The sequence below is a fragment of the Conger conger genome, chromosome 4 (genome assembly GCF_963514075.1).
Source record: "Conger conger chromosome 4, fConCon1.1, whole genome shotgun sequence".
In the NCBI taxonomy this organism is placed as follows: domain Eukaryota; kingdom Metazoa; phylum Chordata; class Actinopteri; order Anguilliformes; family Congridae; genus Conger; species Conger conger.
The window spans coordinates 46,022,514-46,046,850 of record NC_083763.1 but is presented as its reverse complement, the minus strand read 5'-3'; the positions used below and the strand labels follow the sequence as shown (position 1 = coordinate 46,046,850).

General features: G+C 41.9%; 1 protein-coding gene across 1 annotated transcript; it reads right to left on the bottom strand.

Annotated features, from left to right (window-relative positions):
• Window positions 1-1,018: 1,018 nt before the first annotated feature.
• Window positions 1,019-23,777, bottom strand: LOC133126392 (ran-binding protein 9). Its single transcript, XM_061238568.1, has 14 exons — window positions 23,030-23,777; window positions 15,012-15,123; window positions 13,007-13,059; window positions 12,420-12,587; window positions 11,464-11,486; window positions 10,368-10,552; window positions 9,171-9,283; window positions 8,917-9,025; window positions 7,299-7,498; window positions 6,005-6,140; window positions 5,570-5,691; window positions 4,290-4,441; window positions 3,380-3,491; window positions 1,019-2,547 (listed from the first exon to the last, which is right to left on the bottom strand). The coding sequence occupies exons 1-14, from the start codon at window positions 23,244-23,246 to the stop codon at window positions 2,417-2,419; spliced, it is 1,833 nt and encodes a 610-aa protein (XP_061094552.1). The 5' UTR covers window positions 23,247-23,777; the 3' UTR covers window positions 1,019-2,416.
• Between the last annotated feature and the right edge of the window lie 560 nt (window positions 23,778-24,337).

The window sequence follows — 24,337 nt, the reverse complement described above, 5'->3', positions numbered from 1 at the left end:
GATACCAGTCAGTCTCTTCTGTCCACAATTCCTTCCAAAACTCTGCAGGCCTTTTCCAGAACTTTGCAAACTGTAACCTGGCCATCCTGTTTTCCAGCGAACTAGTGGTTCGCATCTTGCAGTATAGCCTCTGCAGAGGTTTGTAAAGTCGTCTGCAGACAATAATCATAGACACATCCACGCTTGCTTCCTGAAGTGTTTCTTATCAGTCTTTGGGGGGTTTTTTCTTCATTAATCAGAATTATTTTGTCATCATCTATGGAGGTCTTGCTTAGCCTACTGGCCTCACCAGTGCTCTTTCTTCTTAATGATGTATCGAACCATTTATTTTGGCAAGCCTATTGTTTTGGCCTATGTATCAGTTTTTTTCAGCCTCATAATGGCTTCCTTGACTGTCATTGGCACAATGCTGGTCCTTATGTTGACAAACGGCAATAACAGACTCCAAATGCAAAACCTAGAACCAAGATGAGATACTGAAAGCTTTAGTATACTTGCACTACAGAAACGATTGAGTACACCCGACGAATCAGAAACAGCTGAGAAGCCAACTGTCCAATTCATTGTGGTCCGCAATATGTAGGCAAATACCCTCAAATTAACCCTCTGCTCTTAATTTAATCATATTTCATATATTCATTTCATTTCAAATCTAATGTGCTGGAGTACAGAGCTAAAAGCACATACTGTAAAGTGTACCACTGTCCAAATACTGTCCAAATTACAGGCTGCATCGTACAAAAATAGAAATGGAAGCGAGTTAAACGCTTTTCAGACCTTTCAAACAGGTGAGCCATTTGACACCATTTCATGGAAAAAGAAGAGACTTCTAGCAATGCAGCAGCAATATTTGTCCGAAAGAAACGGCGATGGTGTCAAAGAAGCGGGAAAATCACATCTATGGAATTAAACTTTAATGGATGGGTCAAGGTAGCACTTTCCTAAGTTGTTTTTATTACAGACAAGTACTTGCTGCAGCCCTATTATAACCCAAGATGCACACAGTTCAGACATCGTCTTCGTATTTATTTCTTTATTGTAGATGCAATTACCACACAGTGTTGACAATACTGTTTGGTTTTTACCTCTCTACAATGGCAAATGTGTACAATGGAAGTCTAGTGAGTTTCAGAGTCAGGCTAGGAAAGCAAAAAGAGAAAATGAAGAGAAAAAAATATAATAAAAATACTCCTAACATCTGCAGCACGGAGGAGGGAGGGCGTCGGGCTCCTGAGTTGTGCAAGGTTCCAGGACTAGCTTGACACAAATATGCTTAAAGAAGAATGGTCAAACCAACGTCACTTTAAACCTTTCTATTTTTGCTGGTCTTTGTACTGTCTGAGAAGTGTGGGGATTTATGGAAACGTAGGAATAAAATAACTACTATTCATCATTCCGACAATTATGTCGATATGCTGTGCATTACCCATTATGGACTTGATTCCATGACAGAGGTGGTTCCACTGCTCATAAGCTCTTAAGGTGAATGCAATTTAATCCTGATGATATGTTCTTGCAAAAAAACTGAAAGTTGCCACAGCGATATAAATGTGTGTCCACACAGACATATGCAGGAGCATGAGCACAAGTTCTTTGTCTCGTGCACGAATGATACTGTCAAGGAAAAACATTCAGGTGACCTTTGAGGCAAAGGTTTTTACAACAAGAATAAACATTTTTAGAAAAAGGTATCAAGAAGACAAGGTGGTAACGTCCCTAGGTTTATAAAGAATCAGAACCATCTCTTTCTTGGATGCAAGTCTCATACATGACACACAATACATCATATACCATTTTCATCTTCACCATCAGTTACGTTTCAGTCACTCAAATCCATTGACCAGGGTCACCCGCATTCAGTACCTTACACCAAGGGTCCATACAAACTTATCACCTTATTTCTGGTTTTCGTTTGGTAAAACTCAGTATTTTTTTTCAATATAAGTCAGTTTTTTAAATATATATTTATGTAATGTATATTTTATATACACACACACACACACACACACACACACACAGAAACACACACGCAGGCACATATACCATTCTTGTGGTAAATGTGAGTGGTCCTATAAAATAATGATTCTTGGAACGCCATGTGACTTATTCGGTGGCATACTTTTCAGGGCCTTTATTTATCGGTGGCATGCACCACACTAGTTTTCAAAATGGGAACAAATAGATTTTATATGCAAGATAGGCTGCTAATAATAATAATAATAATAATAATAATAATAAAGGCAAGAATAGTTTGCATCATGCCTTTGTAAACTAGGAAACAGAAGTTAAGTGACAATCAGAGCCTGTCCCCCAGTACGTAGCTAATTAAAAAACGAGGTTGTCTATTCCCTCAGCCGCGGTCCGTTCCGTCTCCGTGCGTGGGAAATGTCCGGTGCGCTGGCCAGAGTTTGCATAGCTAGTGCAGGAAGTCATCCACGGAGGCAAAGGCGCAGGATCCGCTCCCTGACCGGGCCATGATCGCCAGGGACTGGGTGGCCTGGCCCAGGGCCAAAGCCAGGGGGGGCTGCTTGGGCAGGTTGTGAGTCTCTGTGGGGGGGTTACGGAAAGGGTCAAATATGGTTGTAGAGGGTTCGCAAAACTCGTACTGCTATAATGGGTGGGGGTGAGGTGGGTGGCAACCAGGCACATTAAAAAGACAAGCATACTGTACATATAGCACCTGCCATTTAAGTGTGTGCAATATAGATCATTTTATATGCAGCAGTCACAAGCATGCTGTTACAAGACCATTGTCAATCCCATCCTATCATTGAAAAAGGCTTACAGACATGTTGACTCTCTGCCTGTGTTTATAGTGCTTAAATTTTGGTTTCAAAATATACCGTGTACAGTCCGACAATACCAAAACATTGTATATCTGTACAATAATTCAAGCTCATTGGTTGAAAATTGGTTTGAATTGCCACAGCCAATTGCTTTTCAGTGTCAGCGCGTTTACAAAGGGGGAGGGATAAACAGTGTTGTGTTACGTCTCTTGACTGTTATAATTCTGAAATTACCTATTGTTTGGTCAAATACCTTGAATGATTAACTGCCCTGTTCAATCCCCTGCCCCGTGTGTATCGAAGTGTCCCTGAGCAAGACAACACTAAAATATCCATAGCCATATCAGTGTACTGTTTGCGCAAGACTGCCAAGTGAAACTGTATTCAAATTAAATTTACACACAAACACAACAATAAATTAATAACAGAATGCCGCTATTAACGTTACAATCATTTCACCTTGCACAGTTAATTCAATACCACTGATTTATACATACGACATAATGGCTTTGCTGTAATTTTGGTGCATTCTGTTCACCATGGTTCATGTACCGTCTTGTCTCTAGCCCAAGCATGTGTAGTCAGTTACATACCTAATATTGCACTGTTGAGGGTGGAACACACCGGTTCCCTCTGTATGGAGTCAAGCTGGTACCCAACCGGGCTGCTCCAGGGGTCTGAGTATGCCAGTAAACTGAATGCGTCCTACAGACCAGAGTAGACAAAGCTGAAAAATATCAGCCTGCATGGTTTCATCGACACACTGCATTTCATATTCAGATTATTTTAGCTACATCTACTGACGTGCGAAAAAGTGATCCAGCGCAAAATGGCCACCGTACATCACCAAGGCTGGGTGCTACAAATAGGCTGAGAGGCCCCTTAAATGTACTTTCCTAATTTTCGGAAACACTGATTTTATAACAAAACAACATTTTCGTAGCAATATCCATTCAATGCATTTGTGTTCTTAAAATGGCGTTTTCCACTGCTGGTGACGGGTGCAACGTTCCCACTCTGTATCCACATGTGAAGCATCTAAAATCCAAAAAGCACCTTAAAATGAGGTCTGACATGTTGCTCCATATTACCTGACAACATTGTTGGTCAGCTCTTCGCTCTCCAAATTCCTATGCTACCGCAGGAATAACTTCCCAATGTTCTCCAAGTAACTAATCGCTTCATTTTGAATGGAACTCTGGTATTTGGAGTGTGAAAAAGATCTTGTGACCACCAGTGACCACAGTTGTTGCGAAATCCTACTGCAAGAAAGAGGGATTACGGCCAGGTGTACAGGATTTGAGATTTACAATGGGGGTTAGCGCCAACACGTTCAACATCTCAGAACTCAAAACAGCTGACATTCAGCACTCTGAAACAGGAGGGCTGCGCGATGAAACCGTTTTCATCCCCCGTGAACACACACCAACGCTGCCTCCGTCCCAGGCTATCCCAGCCTATACGCGGCCCCCCACACTGAGCCTGTGGAGAGGATATATATACCTTCAGCATCTTCTTGTTGGCGGAGTTCTTGCCGCACTCCTGGCGAAGGTGCTCGCTCATGCTCTGCAGTTCACGGCCGAAGTGGATCATCCTCTCGATGGCCGCCTGGCTGCCCCCGCACAGCTGTCGTCTCAGCTGAGAGGAGTCCACCTCTGCGAAGTCAATCAGCAAAGCGAGTTGCAGCCGATTCTTCAGGGCGAGTTTTGTTTGCAGAACGAGACTACGCAATTTGAAATTGGCAAAGGAGAAATTCTGTACCGAAATTAGGAAGTATTTTTTCGCACAGCGAGTGGTAAATGTGTGGAATAGCTTGCCGGTACATGTAGGAGAGGCAGAAACATGGCGGGGTTTTCAAGACCAGGCTTGCTATGGTGTTACATACTATTTCGCTTTTAGGCAAACTAGGCAGTAGGTTCACTTAGTGGTAGGAACAGGCGAGCACTACAGGGCTGAATGGCCTGTTCTCGCCTTTATGTTGTGATGTTGTGTTGTGTGTTGTGATGTGTCATGTGATGCGTCATGTGATGCGTCATGTGATGCGTCATGTGATGTTTTATGTGATGTGTTAAGTGCATTTCACAGGTTTCAATACACCAGACAAGTTCAGTCAGGCGTAGTATTTGAATACAAAGCAATTATGTATTTGACACAGGTCTGCTCGCTATGTATTTGCAGTGTTGCCATCACTACTACAAAAACATATCCCTTATTCACTTAAAAGCGTAATAAACACTAAATCACCGTTTCCGAGTTGTAAGGCCGAGTGTCTTGCTTCCATTTTATAGATTTAAGAAAATATATGATTCATGTTTTTTAGTCTAATTAAGCCATGCCACTGAAAAGTTTTGTTTGAGCCACACCCAAATCCGTGGCACCAGGGTGAAACCCTGCATAAACACAAGCAAATTAACTCCCCAACTCTGCCCCTCTTGTTGATCCAGTCAGCAAGAGCAAACACGCCCACAAAAACATCATAATCTCTCGAGGCTCAAGCCCCGAGGGGGAAAGTCGGTGGCGGTGTTTCGAAAGTGGTCAGTAACAAGTCTTCAAACGAGCGCAAAATGCAGTCTTACGTATATTAAAATCTTAGTGATTTGCAAAACAGCAGAAAGCCATTGTGTTGCTGACCGCACAGAAAACCCAGATTTGCAATTCTCCTATGATATCATTACAGGATTGAAAATAGTTTGGGATGTCGCAGGCAGTGACAATATTTCCAAAAAAAGAAGAAAAAAAAAGAAGAGTCTGACTGGCAGTAGGAAGTTTCCAGAAGATCTTACCCATTTCCGCATCGCAGTCCTCCAGCTCCGTACCGTGCTTGGAGCTTCCATTCACGAAGCCGTTGGATGAGGATTCCGTCACACCGTTGCTATAGTGATCCATCTCCATGTCCACGTCATTGCTGTAGGGGGCACAATGAAAACGTGTTACAATCTCAGAACCGGAGGGGCTCTGCGTGTTAAAATGGAAATTCTTCACTTGCAAGATAAAGAAATTACTACACTGCAGCACTGGCTGTGGCAGTGTACTGTAAGTTCCCATCTAAACCCTCAGGTGAAAATTACAGTTGTGCTAACTAGACGGGCTGTTCAAGAAAGCCGTTTTTGTTTTTGTTATGTTTTTGTTTTCAAGATTTCAGTGGACTGTAGTTTCTGTGATTGAAGGGGAGCTTCAGAACTTCAGAACTACATGCTTGGAGGCCCAGGCTCAGTCACCTAGTGCAGCTGTTGGCTTGCTGGTTCCTGGTGCAGTTTATGCTGTTGAGCTCAGTTTTGGAGAGGCTCGGGGGTGACTGCTTGTGACTGTGAGGCTTGCTGGACAACACTCCATTACTGCAGCTGCTGTCAAAGCCTAGGGAGGAGGGAGGGAAAGGAGAGAACCAGAGATACACAAATTAAACGCCAAACAAAGATGAAAAGGCTGCAGTGGAAATACACAGGAAAAGGCGAGTTTTGTTTCCGTTGAGGATTAGCATTAAGTTGACAAGTTCAGGATGTCTCTGTACATGCCAAAGGTTGACAGAAGCATTCAGGCATGTTCACAGGCTATAAATCCACCGTAGTGTAATACTGCACAACATCAAAGCACCAACACAATAACAAAGATTTTTGACATGACCCTGGTGAACATGGCAGTCATGTCACCTTTTATACAGACACAGTCAAAGTCTCACTTTAGACAGCACAGTCCTTACCAATTAAAGCACAGCGTAGATAACAAATGCTTGCGCAACGGTTGGCAAACACTGTGGTTCCTGAAAGTTATTTTTGAGCCACTGGAGCTTTCCCCAGTGGCTCCAATTTATCACCTAAATACTAATTATGCCTGGAGCATGCAGGAACTCCAGCCTGATATGGTATTAACGGGTTTGGTTTCTGATATGGGTGATTTTGGATTCCTATTGGCAGTGTTTGCAGTGATACACAGCAAATCCCCCGTGGTCCATCAGGTGTTTTCACGATCGACTGAAACAGGAGCTCTCTCTCACAGGTGGCAGCAAAATTGCTTGAGGATTAGCATATCTGCCTAAATTGCCCTAGGGATGATTTTGGGGGTAGGGAAGCTGAGAGCCAGATGCTCCGACAATCTACAATTGCGTATAAGGACCAATGCCCGTCTGGCAAACACTTCCTACATATCATTGTCATTCCTTCTGAAGGATTTCAGGTTGCAAGAAATGTTCGACATAGGATTCCTGGCAGTAGACTGCAACCTAGCTTTTAGAGAAAATGGAACGGCCACATTGTGTTTGCAACAGTTGAACTATTGTTTACCGCAAAATGTATTTATCATCAGTCCAGAAAGATTGTTCACAAGATATATTCTAAACAATGCCTTAATGGCATTATACAGTTGAACTGTGTGCGTACAGGCACTTGTTCCTTCTTTCCATAACCTTTGCGGCACTTACCCGGCGGGTTGGCAACAATTTGCATTCCTGCAGTGGCTGCGTTTTGCGGAACTGCGGGAGAGTGGGGCCTTGCAGTGCGCGTGAGAAGTCGCGGTTACCTGGCAGGTAGGAGTGAGAGCCGCCGGCTTTGGTGGAGGAGGAGAGGCTGTGGATGCTGGTGCAGTGGCTGGGGCTCAGGGCGGGGCTTCCGAAGGGCCGCGGGCTGCCGGGGTAGCTGTCCTGGGACTTGGGGCTTCGCCCTCCCAGGCACCGCACCTCGCTGTCTGTGCCGTTCACCATCTCTATGAACTGCCGCACCCTGAGGAACAGGGGAGGGAGGGGCTCCGTTTGTAACGCCGCTGTCCCTGGATGCCTCCCTCTCTGGGATGGATTAGTCGTCCCTGCCGAGTCTTAGCTGAAGTGTCTTGCGTGCGTGTTTTATAGCACCTGGTACAGTGCGTGTGTGTCATGTGGGGACAAGCTATCGTCTGCGAGTGAGTGTTTTCCACTGCTACTGTAAAGGTTTAAAAGGATCAGTGGTAGTGGCTAAACAGTAATGCACGGCAGTAAGGAAAGTATTGGCTATATTTCCAGTTAATTGTTGCCCTTTTCTCAAGTTTTATTCTCCAATTCTTCTGTATTACATGTTTTTAAATTGTAAAATATGTAACCTACTCACTACAGGAAAATGCTTGGGGCTAAAAAGAAGTCCCCACGCCCATTTTCATTGTACCAACCTGGGTGGAACTGAATTGTTCAAGCGGGGAGTCACGGAACTAAGAGCAGGAACCACTCCTTTTAAATTGCACTGGAAAAGCAGGCTCCAAGATTTTATGCATATCAACCAAGACCATGATGTTGAAAAACACTACCAAGTCCCTTGTCATTCTGAAACAGTTCATTTAACTGTTTTAATTTTACATATTATCCATGAAGGTGGACATAAGGAAACAAATGATAAATATGCTGGAAAGAGAATATTTGCTCATCCATACACAAAATGTGAAAATTTGGGTTTCACACCAATAAATAACCCTTCTGACTGGTTATGGGTATGCACTTTGTTTTACGTCATTCTGGATAAGAGTGTCTGCCAAATGCCATTAATGTAATGTAATAACGTACTGTAGTAAATACATTATGATTTATCAAACAATATTTGGGTAATTTCGACAGTCATAGCATCAGAAACATTGTTGCCAGAGTGTACTGTACAGGGCTTGTGAGTTATGGCCCCCTTCAGCTTTTCTGACTACCAGATTCACATAAGGCAGCAGCTCATGTCAAGTTCTACTGTTTGAAATTATGTTGGCAGTCACAAAGTTGAGAGTCATCGTAGCTAGGCATAACTACCTAGCTGATTACTATAGCCAGAGCTCAGAGTACCTTATGAATTTTTACTTCCATGGTTATGCTTATTCTGTTATGCTTTGCTACCTCAACATAAGCAAGATAACTTGGCAACTTTATTAGGTTAAAAACATCCATATTTCAATACTTTGAAAGCAATTCAGAAAAAGGAATTGTTTGAAGGAAGTAGTGTCCAAAAAAGGATTCAAACATACACAATTACACCAAAATTACACCATTTCATCAAGATCAATGCATCTAATGCTACTATCAGCTAGTCCAATCCCACCCATTACAGATGTAGATACACCCAGCAACATGCATATATGGACTGGTGAACCTTAAACCTTTTGTGACGCAAAAGCTATGAAGTGTCTCAGCACTTACTTTAACATGAATAAGAGGTCTGGACTTTTTTCTAGTAGAGTCGGGTAAAGCTGTTGTGTTGTCTCAATGGCCTCCCCCATTCTCCCAGCCAAGACCAGCTTCTGAATTTCTGAAGGTGAGAGAAGCAGAATGTTTCGCAGAGGACAGCGATGGGTTTTGTGAATACTAAAACCACGGGCTGAAGTGAAGCGGCTTATTTATTTATTTTTATTCAGTTCCCAGGCTTCTCGGGCAACCATTTGGTCCAAACTCACTTTGTCTGTTTTTGATTGAGGCTAGTTCCTCATGTACCGCCTGGTCCGTTGATTTGGCAAACACCTCTGCAGTGGCACAGTAGCCGTGGTGAACCAGGTAAGAAGCTACCATTCTGTTGGACGGAAGCAAAGCAAAAGAGACACTGTAATTCATGTCCCAACAATTAACGTCTGTTCTGAAGGTTAATTCCATTCTGTAAAAAATAAAAAATAAATAAATAAATAAATAGAAATCTCAAAAATCTTCTGTTTTCTTGATGAAATCCCAAATTCAGCCTTTTAGTTACTGAAAATATTTCTTACAAAACTAAGGAAATAAAATAACTTAAGTCATTAAAGAGAGGAGCAGTTGTAAATGAATAATCCCATGGGAATTGGATTTAGTCAGCACATACAGAGTTTATTTAAACAACACAATGAACCCACTGTTCAAATGAAACTGGAGCAATACAAGAAGATGACTTTTGAACATAAATTTAAGCACTGAGGGCTTTGGTATGCATACTGGCTGCTTGAGGAATGTGAATATGCAAATAACTTGTAGCAGCCCACTACTAAATCATGCAGGCATTTGTGACACTACCACATATATACATAGACACTGTCTATGCCTGTCATCTCAACCTCAACTTCCTTGCGCTGACAGAAGCGTGGCTCTCACCAGAGAACACAGCCACCCTGGCGGCCTATTCTTCTGGCACAGGTCTCCTAATCCCAACCTCATGGAGATCGTCTTCTCTTCATCCTGCTCCTCTTTTGAATTTCATGCAGTTTCTATTACTTTCCTGTGTAAACCTTTCATTATTGTTGTCTATCGCCCTCAAGGTCCTCTGAGGAGCTTCTTGGATGAGATGGACTTCCTGCTTAGCTCCTCACCAGACGGCGGCACTCCCCTGATCCTCCTGGGTCACGTTCCTTTCTTCCTTTGACCTCACCCTCACACATTCACCTCCCACCCATAAGGCAGGCAACCTTCTTGACTTTGTGTTCAAATGCTGCATGACAACAAAACTCTTGGTAACACCCCTCCATATATCTGACCATTCCTTTCTCTGTTTTTGTATCCCGCTCTCCTCACTCATCCATCCCTCTCACCATCCGCTATCACCTGGCGGCGCAACAAGCGCACATCACCCATCAATGCAGGAGTGACAAGTACACACTTGCGTAAGGCTAAGTTTAGGCGACGGGACTCACTTCTGGATCATAGTTTGCCACTCGCCCTCGCGTTCCCCGATGGGAAATCTGTCGATCTGGGCCTGGATCTTCGTCCGCCACTCGTGCATGTAGTCCTCGATGTCGAAGACAAACGGGTGCTGGCCGAAGTTGGCGTCCACCACCTCGCCAGGCGTCTGAAGACCCACCGTGGGATATAGGTTGGGCTGCGGAGAGACAGCGGGAGAGGGTGATGGAAACGGCTCTCCCGGATGCTCTCGCTTACATTTGGTTGCACGATTAGTTTCAATGTCACTGTCTTGTAAATGTCTCTCTCGTGTATTCTTCTATATGTGCGTTTCTGCATGTCGTGGCTGTTAAAAAGATATGTCAAACTGAACAGGGTGCATCCAGGAGAAATAAAGAATAACTAAGTAAAGTCAATATTGTAGTGGTGAACAGAGGAAATCTCATCACCTTTAAACTTTTGAGTGTGGATCATTTCATAGTCGAATGTGTAGAATGTGCATTGCTTTGCATTTCTGATCGATGCAACCACTTTAGCAAACAGGGTAAAAGGGACACTGGGTAAGGGTACACATGTGGGCCTTTGGGTTGGGTTGAATCCCTCAGATTTGGGTAAACTCCACTGGGTAGGGTAACCTCACTTTCGACTGAGTTAATTTTCCTAGAGCTTAGGTAAACTCTACTTGGTTGTGGTAACCTCCCTTTGGGTTGGGCTAAACTCCCTATAGATTGATGCGTTAGCAAAATGGACACCTTTTAGTGGAGACATTCTGAGCAAAGGTTCATAGATTCATGGTCCAATGAAGTGCTGTAATAATAGCTTTAGAATAAGAACATTGCAATGCACACCATATGCTGCTTTGAGGCAAGTTTGGCTGTGTTTATGTTTGAATGGATTATTATTTGTACAGCAGTCACTTCACATGTCATTTTCCCAAAAGCATGCCAGTAGTACAATCATAAATGCCTCAGCATGGCCTAATGATAAAGGGGGGAAGGAGGTTATTTCAGAAGAATGACAGAAGGGAACAAGGTAGCATGCTACACAGTGTAAGGTGTCTAATGTTCCCAGGATGTACTAGATTTCAAATTAAAGAGTGTAAAAACTCACCGGTAAATCTGTAAAAGCAATACCTATAACATAAGCGGAGAAGAAAGACCATGATTACTTGAAACAAAATTATCAGGACATTTTTTTAAAGTAACTTTATTTTTCTAAAGCCCAATTCAGACCAAAGATTCGCGACAGGACAAAACCATTTTCAAACTTTCCAGAGGTATTGCAGCAGTGTCTACTACCAGTCTCAGAACATCTGATGCCAGCGCTTGTTGTTGCAGGCAATTCAACTTGTCTGATCAAGGTAGAAACATTTAGAACATTGAGTCACCAGTAGCAAATTGTTGCGCAAATCTTTGGTCTGAACTAGTGCGGTAGTAGAATTGTTTGCATGGGCAGAATTCTGTTTAGTGTTTCAGGAGGCATTGCCAAACCTCAATCCTAACAGCAAAGAAGGAAAGGAACTCTATGGAGTTTAAACATCCATCCATTATATAACCCGCTTATTCCAGGTCAGTGTCACAGGGGGTGCCAGGGAATATCCCAGCATGCACTGGGCGAAAGGCAGGAATACAGCATGGACAGGTGGCCAGTCCATTTCAGGGGAAACACAGTATCCTCACACAATCTAAAGGGCAATTTAGACTCCCCATTTAACCTAAGCTCCATGTCTTTAGACAGTGGGAGAAACCCGGAGTACCCAGAGGAAACCAAAGCAGACACAAAGAGAACAAATTCCACAAAGAAAGGCCCAGGCCAGGATTCAAGCATAGGACCTTCTTACCATGAAGTGGAGTTTAAACACTTCTCCCAAAGCATTTCCGATGTGCTCACTCTCAAGTCATTACTAACACATCACTGTTAATAACTTTATAGAATGGTAACCTTGACACGCAAAGCATAATTATGTGAAGTAACAGAGGACAATACAATCTTAATAATAATGCAATATAAAAAGGCCTAGACTACACTGTGACCACTGCAGATGCAGTTGTGCAGTATTACATTACCTAAACTGTGACCATTCTTTGTATAGAAGCAGGTGTTGTTAATCAGGTTGACACAGCAACCGATGACATCTCCTGTGGTGAATGTCGGGCCGTAGGGCTGACCAGTGCCTGAGGAGCAGAAGGAGTGGCCATCGTCTCCATGGTAACCATACGAGTGCTTATCCCAACCTGGGGGGAAAATAAATATATACAATGATTATGTGATACCCTAGATTATTCATCATGCATTATTTTAAGCTAAACCTATCTCAGTTTAATGCTGGAAAAAAAAACTGTCATTGTACCCTTGAGAAAGAAGACGCTTCAAATGCCCCAGTAAATGTGTTGCATCAAGCCAGAAAGTGTGTTGCATCAAGTGGCCCAGAAGGGGGGGGTCCCCAACGAAGAATATCATTTGAGCTCTCCTCACTGCAACTGTGATATTCTGCCTCAGGATAATTATTTGAGTGGTAATGTGAGCACTGTGTAATGTAAAAGGACTGTAAAGGTTTGACCGTGTTTGGGCTGAACACTGGTGCAGGGAGTGCAAGACATGCCCAAGAGAAGGCAACAGACAAACACTGCAGATTGCAACATAGCAACATTACCTGGGAGCCGATTCATATTGACACCTTGAGCTGAAAGACCGATCCCCATATACCTGAAAAGACACAGAGGACCTTTAATACTAGCTTGCATTTTTCACATGAGGCAGTCTACTTATTGCTGATTACCAAATCTGTGTGACCATATGACAAAAAAATTGTTCATTTCAAAACAGAAAAAATATATATGCTGCATGTATGTATGTTTGTGATTAGGTTGAACTTTGAAATTAATCTGGTTCTAATCTGCCATGTTAAACCTATGGAATTAGTTACAGCCTAGCATGATCCAGTGTCACCTTCTACATTCTTCCTGACGGCAGCATTTCACAGCGTGTGATGTAGACATGTAGACAAAGCGGCAGATTTACTAATGAAAAGGTCGCAACGCGGAAACATTTGCACTATAGCGACTCGTTTGCGGTCGCTGATACCAACAAAGCAATGACCAGTGTAACAAAGTAATGACTATTACTAATTACGTAGTCGAATAAATGAAATGCCCTCATTTGCAATTTTGTGGTCAGAAGGTGCTGGGAAATGGGTATGGAGCAACCACAATGAAATTTGTAGATCAGGAAATGTACAATAGGTGGTACACAGAGTGTAGCTGCTTCATGCCATATTACAGCATAGGATTACAATGGAGAGGAAACTTTGAGGCAATACTGACAGCCCATAAAAATGATTTCTCCCAGATCAGGGAAATTAATTAACATATAATAAACAGCACAGTGTTACAGGACAGTAGAGCACTGATCTTTAACTATATTGATGAAAGAACTTGATGAAACCAGATAGCCCTTTACCTTTAATTCTAAGAGACTTAATTTGTAAGCACATGTAACTCAACAAACACAACTGTCAACTGTTGTCAAGTGTATGGTGCAACAAAAAAAGAAAAGAAAAACCCTTTCTATGATCTATCCATTGTGACTTTTGCCCCTACTTGGAAACCCTGTATACATTACAGTAACCTTACAGTCTGGTATTCTTCAAACTCATTTCCACAGCTTGTTAACGTAGTTCACAGCTCTCTTCTATGTAAAATAATTGCTTAGCTATGGTACTGCATACCAATTTACTTGCACAAGTGGGAGCTTCCCGCACGCTTTATCGATTGCAAAGTTTTCTTTGATTGTCAGTGAATGCTTGCATAAAGGACAATGAAATAGCGATAAAGGGCACTGTATTATTGTAAATCGTCCACGATTTATATTTTTGTAAATAGTTCAACACATTTTCTCCTTGCGGGCTGTCGCCTTGTTGTGGTAAGGAGGCTCATGTACCTCTATGACATTATAAGACATGCCAGTGGCAGGTTTTTACCACTCTGGACAGGTCTAAGGTGAGAGGTCAACACAGTCAAATCAACTATTATTGTAGAGCACTGCCTGTTCACATGCGTGTGCAAATACGTCTACCTTCATGAGTGAAAGACAAGTTACTGTTAGTGAAAGACAGTTCCTTCACCTCACACCTCCCAGTTTCCCTGTGACATTTGTAAGCTTAGATAAGTAATTAAAAAGAGGTGCTGAGAAGCTCTGCCTCATTTCAGACAGCCACTGTCTGCAAAGGCAAATTACAGGGCTGCTTGGAGCAGCCCCTTCTCCCGATAGCGGAACACAAGAAGTAGGTCAGATGGCAAAGCAAGGTAAAACCAAGTAGTTTGCTGGTTTCTAAGTAAATTTAGTATGTGTGATAAGTAATCATAATGAACACATTTTGGACACATAAGCATTTCAAAAGCACACCTTTTGACTGAAGCACAGGGTTTAGCCAAAAAGAAAGAATGGGCAAATAAGAGTGTTTGTTTTGAGGGTAACGCGCTCAATAGAATTAGCTCCTGGAAGAGGAATATGACAGGAGAAAAAAAAAAAAAAGATACCCACAGTCCCAAGCTGGAGGTTTGGTTTGTAAACTGATCTGACAAATTCAGTCACTCTCCCCAAAAGTATTGTGCGTGAACAACGATGCTCTGCCCAACTGTGGCAGAGGTGGCTCTTACCCGTCTCGCCCTTTGCTGACGATCTTGACTTCAAAGTAGTAGACCCCGCAGGCTGCAGGGATGGGGTGGGTGGCTCGCACAGAGGCAGCATCTTTTGGCGTTTTTCCGTGACCTGCATGGTACAAAAAGGGAAGAGGGGTCACAATTCCAGAATTAAATTATACCTTTTCATCAAAATGACTGCTATACTAAAATATTAAAACTGCTATACTGCTATATTAAAAGGTACAATAGGTAATTGCAGCAACAAACACCCTCAAACCACAACATGCACTTCTTTTAGGAAAGTTGAGGGACAAACGTGACAGAGCCTGCCGTCTTTTCGTAGTGTAAGAAAATGTTCACCGAACAGTGTGTTGCACAACACTATTTATACGTTTTGTCTTTTTGAAGTTTTCACTTTAGCTAACCAACTATATTATGAGCAAGCAACTCAATTGGCTATGGAACTAGCTGGCTATATAACCAAGATATGAAAGTGTACCACAAACGATGCAACAGTTTGAGACAAATAAAGGTTTAGCTAAACACGCATGATTGAACACAAAAAGAGATCAAAGGAAGGTGTAGCTACCCAAACTGCAGTCCAGACAAGCGATCACTGAAACTCTGCTTATTACCCAAGCGAAGAATACATATCTAGTTATAAAAACGATACCAGTTCAATACGCTGAATTTACAAATATCCACCCAAGACACAAAGCGTGTGCAACAATGCTTGCAACGCTCCCTACTATGTTCGTATTGCCTCCGGTGGATATTTGTAAATTCGTTGAGCTATCTAGGGATAATTTGCTTGTTCCTACCGATAGTGAACTGGTATTGTTGTATGTAGTGTAATATAGAGTTTTACAGTGATAGCTTTACAGTGATAGCTTAATAAGCTTGTGCAATTTGGGCAGCTACACACAAACAATCCAAATAAACCCCAACGCCATTTACTGTGGCTATTAGAACCAATCTTTAACCAATGAGCTTGAATTATTGTACAGATATACAATGTTTTGGGACAGAGTGACGGCCTGTCAACTATATACTTTGAAACCAGAACTTAAGGACTAGGGTGAGTCAACACGTCAGTAAGCCTTTTTCAATGATAGGAAGGGATTAACAATGCTCTTGTAACTATGTTTTAACACAAAAATCTTACCTACTGTACGCTTGATGTGGGACGAACCAAATACAATATTGCATTTTTCGGTTTGGCACAGTTACGTTTCATACTGCCTTTTTTTTTTTTTTTTTTTAAGTGAACCATAATTTCTAAACAAAAACACGTGTGCTAAGGTTGTTCATTTATCAGACAGAAATTTGCAGCGCGAGTCGGACAAACCGGTAAAACTAAACTCGCTACAGCGGTCAGATCAGAGTTTGTTTGTAACCGTACCGAGACCACCGTCTCAACAGGGTATTGGTATGGTTCTTTTTGTGCACATCAGGGTTCGATTGCTGCATTCACACCTCACACCGGGGGGGGAAACCCACCAGGGTTCGATTTAAACAGACTAAATGAGGCAGGTGTGAAAGCCCCCTAAAACCCTACTAAACTTTCTCAACCAGAGCCAAATCCCCTTGGGATCTGGGTGGAGCCACATCATATTGGGCTAGGGACTGAAAGGGTTAAACATTCAGTGCCTTCAGGGAAAAAGAACCGGAATATTCCGTATTTCTCATCTTGGACAGAGAGAGGAAAAACGTACAGTTGGTCTTGTATGCAGCTCAAAGATGCTCAGTGGATCAAAGGAAACCTCGGCCTCCCGATATTAATGTGTCGTAACCGTTTGGGGATCCCGCTGGTTGCTTTTACCGGGATGTTCTGAGCAAGTGACGCACGATGTCTTGAGCAGAGCCGGTTCTTCAAATAGAGGCCGACCGTCTCAGTCCATCGCACTTTGTGGCGAGAGGCCAGGACGGGTCCCTCGGCTCCCATCCCCGCAGGACGCTGCAAACGGTGCAGTCCATTCCAACGGAAGCTGACCCGTGAATGCCCGCAGCCGAAGCAAGGCTTAGGCCCGAGCAAAGTGCCGGCTCTGGGAGATCTCAGGCTCCCGCAAGAGTTAGCCTACAGCAAAGGTGCCCTTGGAGGTCTACCTTCCAATAGCTTTTCATGCCAACCCTAACAAAGCATACCTCATCTAACAGTGAGAGATTGAATTTATTGTGCCGCTAATTAGTAGAATCAGTTGTGCTGAATTATAATTCAAATGAAAATCTTTGGGACAGTAGAAGAACAGGGTCAGGCAGAACTCGCCTATAGTAAAACCAATGGGCTTTCCTGCAAAGTTTTTTGAACTGCCCCTTTCCCCTCACTAGAAGTTTGATGAGTACATTTAATTTCCAAGTGCTCGACACAACTTGGAGAACATACATCATGGCAAACAAAATATACTGTGACACAAACAATAGCAGGTGTCATACAGAGGGAAAACAGCCATGACCGAGTCCTCATCACCTGGTCAGTTGGAATTAAGAAATGTCAGACAGGTATTAGAAAATAAAATAATACAAAATAACCAGTGCTGTTCATTTCAAAAGAAAACATGACATCGAGCCAATGCAACTCAGACATGGAGAAGCCATATGCGTTGTTTCCATAAAAACACATCTATGGCATTCCAACATTTGCACAGAGCAGTTTTTAATACAAGCTGAAGAAGCTCATCGAGTCAGGATGACATTAAAAGGCTGACAACTGGCAAAAAGCTAGAAACGGAATGACAGAGCACAGAAAAACGAACACGAGAGGTTTGGGAGCAGAATGTCAAAACATCTGAAACAACATTCACGGTTTGTTAGCATCGCAACCTATAATTCCAGTGGCACAGCCATCATGGGTTTCCCACTGGGTGTGGGCAAGTGGTCCGAGATGAAGGGAAATGAGTTTGTGAAACCACATGAGCCTTTGCCCAAAGGAGCCCTCCCAGGCTTCAGGAAGCAGAGCCCCAGGTTCAAATGGGTACCTTCTTGGATAAGCGATTATTCCATGTTCAAAATTGTCCCACAGGAGAGGTCACACAGTTTAATACCGTCTGCCAGCTGTTTGGGGAAAAAAATGAAACCTTTTTCTTTTCCTTTTTCCAAAAAGCAGATAAAAAGCTCCAACAGCCAAAAGCCATCATGATTAATTAAGTAGCATAATACATGAAACTCCTTTTCTTAACATGGATTAGGGTCTTCTGAAAGGTAACCCTTTGGGGTTTGTTCTCCAAGAGTCAGAATTACTTTAAGTATAACTAAATCTTACAGAAGCTTAAACCCAGTTTAAGCAGTTAGTTTCTCAATTAAAAGATTTTCAGTTTTTGTGAGTGGATAGATTATTGTGGCAGTGCCTGATGCACGTAGAAACACAATGGAGCCACAACCAAAACACTGTTGGTGACAAACACCAAAAATGAGCACAGCTTTCTCTAAGCTATGTCTATGCTGTTATTTGGAGACTCCAAAAGGACACATGGAAACAACATTATTCTGAAAAAAAAAGTGTTTGCACTTCCCCCTGCCTAACCCTCTACTTGTGCTCTCCTTAGACAGCAACAGGTAAAGAAGTCTGTTATTTAAAAAAAAATCTGTAAAATAATAACATTTTATATACTATATTCATTGAGGTTTTCGTCAAATATCCATCCCCCATCAAACACATTCTACAATTTCACATGCTATTTATTATTCAAAAGCAGGCTGGCTCCTTATATATAAGCACAATATTTTGAAGGTATTTAGATCCATCCATCCCATCCATTATCTGAACCCGCTTAACCCGCTTATCCTATAGGCTGGAGCCTATCCCAGCATACATTGGGCGAAAGGCAGGAATACACCCTGGACAGGTCGCCAGTCCATCACAGGGCACACACACCATTCACTCACACACTCATACCTACGGGCAATTTAGACTCTCCAATCAGCCTAACATGCATGTCTTTGGACTGTGGGAGGAAACCGGAGTACCCGGAGGAAACCCACGCAGACACGGGGAGAACATGCAAACTCCGCACAGAGAGGCCCCGGCCGACGGGGATTCGAACCCAGGACCTCCTTGCTGTGAGGCGGCAGTGCTACCCACTGCACCATCCGTGCCGCCCCAGGTATTTAGATGATCACTGATATAAAATGGGGTCATGACAATGACCCCTCTATTGTGGAGCCAAAGGTGTTTTCACCGTCTTCCTCATAAATATTCACAGGAGAATACACGAGGCGAGGCGAGAGAGACGAGAGTTTTCCTTGCTCACGGATGGAGACTATGCCTTTGCAGTGCAACAGGATTACCAATACTGGTCAGAGAAGTCCGTACGTGGGCTCTTCTCGTTCCAGAAAGTCTATACAAAACGTAGGTAATATCATTCATATGTACAAGTACCTTTGCAGAAGTATGCAGCAGCAAAACGGACAACAATGATAATTCCTCCAGAGAAATTATAACTAAACAATGGACATTCTATCAATGTATTTCTAAGTTTTTAGAATTGCATTATTATGCATTTGGTTTGCAGGATCCTTGCTGTTAAAAGGACACTGACATTACCGTATTTTGTGTAATAGAAGATGAGGTCCCCGTTAGAAAGAAAATGCCCACCCTGTTAGGAAAATAAAAATAAAAAAGCACTTTGTTGTACGTCGCTCTGGATAAGAGCGTCTGCCAAATGCCATTAATGTAATGTAATGTAATGTAGACTTAAGGGATTAAAGGTTCTCAGACCTGTAGCATATGCAAAACCTTTAAGCATGTGCAAAACCAATAACATAACCATGGTATTGGTTTTGTACTAATCATTAGTTTTGCATGTGCTGAAGGCCAATCAGGCCATAAGTGCATTGAAATTACATTAAGGCAAGTATAAACAAGTAACATTGTTCTTCTAGTTCAATGGTGATGTTAGCATCAGCATTGATGTCATCTCGTCCATTTAAACCTGAACAGAATGATAATGGGTGGAGCAAGCTCTATGGGCTTTCAGTGCTGTGCTGTGGGAATGTACAGGCATACAGTAAGTAGGAATCAGTTAGAATGTTTGAATATTCGACTCGTCGAGCATGTATAAATATACAAATAGCATGCCAGGATCGCTTTTTAAAAAATATTTTATTTTTATGTATTTAATTGTATTTTTTACACAGTGTATAGAACCAGATATGGCGGTATGTGCTGAATCTGGTCACTTTCTGGCCAGACCCAACTTTGCAATTGTATAACATTTGAATAAATTATCTACTTGATTTAATTTTCCCTGGGGCTGTTTTTAACAAAAATATCAACTTGTCTAGTCATACACCAATGGTGCTGATGTAGTAGGCCATTCAATATTTTTTTAAATAGCCAAGCGGCATGATTTAGCATTTTGTAATGAGCATAAAAAAAGAATTATGTATTATGAAAATCTAAATTCATAATCTCAAAGTAGACAGAGAACTGTATCAGAGTACTGGTTTAGTGCCAAAGATATGATGCTCCAAAATGGACACAAACCCCAATTTCCACTTGCGAGTGACTTTGGGTGCCACACGATATCAAAGCATTATACCTTTCTTGTAAACATGCATATCACGCAATAAAATAATTAATAATTATGCCCATCGCCTATTCTATCGGGGATAGAATAAAATATAACGAAAACATTGTTATCGGGTCATGTTAGGTCCAGTTCGGAATATCCTGCCATTTAGTGACAACGATCCACAAATCCAAAATAGATTGAGTCCATCTATTTAGCCAAGCCTTGTTTCTAAAGACTTGTGTTGGCACTTGGTATTTAGTGATGACTCATTTGGGTATTCACATAAACGACCTATCAGCTGTGCAATGGCTGATATTGGGACATTGGGGGAAGGTGTGTGGTCAAAAACAATCCAATGCAGTTTAAATAAATCAGTTTTCCCACATAGTGACATTATACAGAGGTTATAGGTTACCTGATTATTCTTGGGGGGGTGGGACCTAATTCCTAAGCATTCAACCTGTGGCCCCAGCAATCAGGATAAGCAGTGTAGGCAGATTACAAAAATTATATTACAAAACATGGCTGTGCTTTGCAGATATCTGAACTGCACTTTATTTCTCTAGACCACAAACCTCTGCTTGCCAGACACTCCAAATATCTAAAATGTCATACAAACTATCTGGGCAAATTGAAAACATACCCAAAACTTACACAAAAACATACGTTTAAAAACTCCAGAAAATGCACGATTTATTTAAAGGGAAACGACCTACAGTTTACTAAAGGCAAGTAACTTAATGAGCTGGATGAATGACATTTTATCCAAGCACTCCCCTTTCACACAGTACGTCAGCATTTGTTGACAAAGTATCAATTATGTCGCAGTGATTCAATCACCAGATGATTGTATCTATCGCACAAAGCTTACTTGAATGACAACAACAATATCTAAAGAAACGGACATAGCTTGTTTAGTATCAAATATAGGTTAGCATTTGCTTTTATATGCGAACCTAGTTTGTCACCATTCCCCGTATAATGTAGTATTTCAAGAAATGTATTAACTACAATACCTGTTTTGTTCATTTAGGGGACATCACCCACATCGGAAAACCAGTTTCCCCCCCAACAAAAGGCCCTCTTCACTCTAGACGTTACAGTAACGACGTCTCTAGCTAGCTAAATATGGCATAAGCACGACTCAATGCATCAATTTTCCCAATGACGTTACTAACTAGTAGCCCAACTTTGTTTTAGCTGCTACCGACAGCAGTACCGTAATTTACCGTACAAAACAGGCATGGTAAATTAGCAGTAGCATTTTCAATAGCACTGAAGTAAATTACCTTCATAATGTAATCTCTTTGTTTCTGAACATGTCTAACTAGCGAGCTGGATTGGTGCAGAATATCAATCTCAGCAATAAGGCTGGTTACATTGTTTGCAACAACAGTGAAAATAAACGCATAAATAAATAACAATCAACAAACTAGCCATTATTGGCCAACTTCTGAATAAAAGAAAAGGCTAGATTAGCAGATGCCTCAACCACGTTATACCTGTCGAATGTAACGTTAGCTAACGAATAGCGTTATAACGTTAGCTGGCTAGTCCTGAAATTACTAGCTGCTGTCATAATACAGTTGTAGCAAGCTAGCATTTATTTATCTTAAATCAATCTGTCATATTTAAAACGTTACATTACAAAGGGAAAAAGAAAAAGGTGGCACGTTTTGCCCTGCAGTTTATTGTTTACAACCTTATAAACACAACAGTGTCAAATAATAGTGTGGTGCAGGTGCATTGTTGACGAGCTGCAGCAATGCAGAAATTATCTATGCTTGCCTAGCTAACATTCGAGAGCGCTAACACCCATGTAGCTAATTAGCTAGCAAGTATACAACAGTCACATTACGCCCGAGTGATTATTGTTTACACAGCATCTGACACTTTTTCTAGAGCTAAATTCTTGAGATTTGTAGCTATGAAGTCTTTTATGCGTATGCACACCGCACAGTTGTCTACGGGGCAATTGTAAGTTAGCTATAAAGCTAGGTCTCTAACGTTAACGTTATCTTATTTAGCCATTATGTTATTTTACAAAGCAGACATAGCTAACCGCTAAATGTCCCATCAGATTAAAATATTTCACATGCAATGTTGCTAAAAACAAAGCGCTCCCTGAATTAATCTATGTGGAGAAGTAGCTAGCTAAGCTAATAGTAGCACTAAGATAGTTCCCCAACTGGATACACTGGGCTAATCTTGTGAACAATTCCATTTTATAATTCCCAAGACAGTAATCAGAAAACAAGCCACAAGAAGTGGCAATTGCTAACTAGTTAGCTAGCCAAGGCTATTTACAATTCCTGGTATATTAAACGATCACTGACATTCTTGTTTTCTTCTAAGCAGGCCTTTAACACTAACGTTAGCTAGCCAAGAAAAGGAACAAGAAAAGTAAGGCCGCAATGGCAACTAGTGAGCGAACATGTATAGCTAGCTACCGTTTCTTTTGGTGTTGTTGTTTAATAAAATTTTAAAAAGCTAGCAGGCTAGCCAGCGAGCTGACATGTTTACCTTTATAATGTACTCGAAGATTATTCTGGGAGAGACCGATGTAACTGAACTTGTCCTTGGGGCTCCAAGATCGGGGAAGCGGGGTTTCCTGCTCGTTTACAGCCGGGTAGAGCCGCCTGAGTCGTTGGTTTAGTTCTTTTTCCTGCTCGTTCAGAGTCGAGTCCCCATGAACCACAACCGACATCAGAAACCCACAGCCCGAAGACTGCCCGGACATGGCGATCGGATTGTTTTTAGCTAGCTCGCTCTGTAACTATTAAAATACAGTTAGCAAGCTAGCTACCTAGCTAGCTAGGGAGCAAGGCGACGTTGCGATTTACAAACTATAGTCTAGCTAAAATATATCAGTACAGTCAATGCCGTGATAAAGAATGTGTGCCAGCTTTTAAAAAATAATATAACGTTAGCTAATGTGACTGAAATAATTAAGTCGCTTTCAAGCTCCTGTCTGATTTCGGCCGATAGACCTTTTGTTTGTTGTTAGCAAGTGCGTGATCCACAAATCTGATTGGAGTAGAGAGGCTCCCGTCAAACTAAAAACACTCTTCCCCAAGGCTGACTCTGTGCACAGACATAACCAATCAATGACTACATTGCTCGTTCCGTTTATATCTTGTTTATTTGAGTGAACATACTTGTCTGGCAAGTGATACATTTGACTACAGAATTCCAGCCATGCCACAAAGCAGAGTTTCTTCAGTAATCACATAGCTAACTTATAGCCAAGGTTCAGTTTGAATGAATACATGATTATCGGGGAAAACCTCGAATAGCCTGTTTTTGAATTGCTGTGCCATGGTATTGTGAAACAGACTCGTGCAAAGGAATAGATCAACAAAGGTTACCACTAAGCTGTGGCCAAAAGTGTATTTTACACGGCCAAGGCCGTCATCAATAATCACTAAATGCTAGGGGTTAGTATCGCTGCCAGAATTCTAATTGGTCGACAGTAGAATTACGTCTAATTAACTGCATTTCCACACGTCATTCATTACGTTACACTGCATTCTGATAAATGGGAATGCGGTAGACTAGAGTAGCCGCAGTAGGCTTTATTCACGGGGAGGCATCCCCAATTATTTATGGATACCATACAGTTGGCTTAATCCAAGTGATGACCACTGTACCATTCAAATGAGTTGCTCAGGAGGCATGTAGGCTAATAATTTCAAATCAATCATTTTTGTCAGTGGAGCTGAATTGTGGCAATTATTGGACATTGTATGATTAGTCTTAATCATGCTTGAATTTACTTTTACATATACCAGCATGTTAAATTACCACCCCTGTGCATTTACCAACCTATGA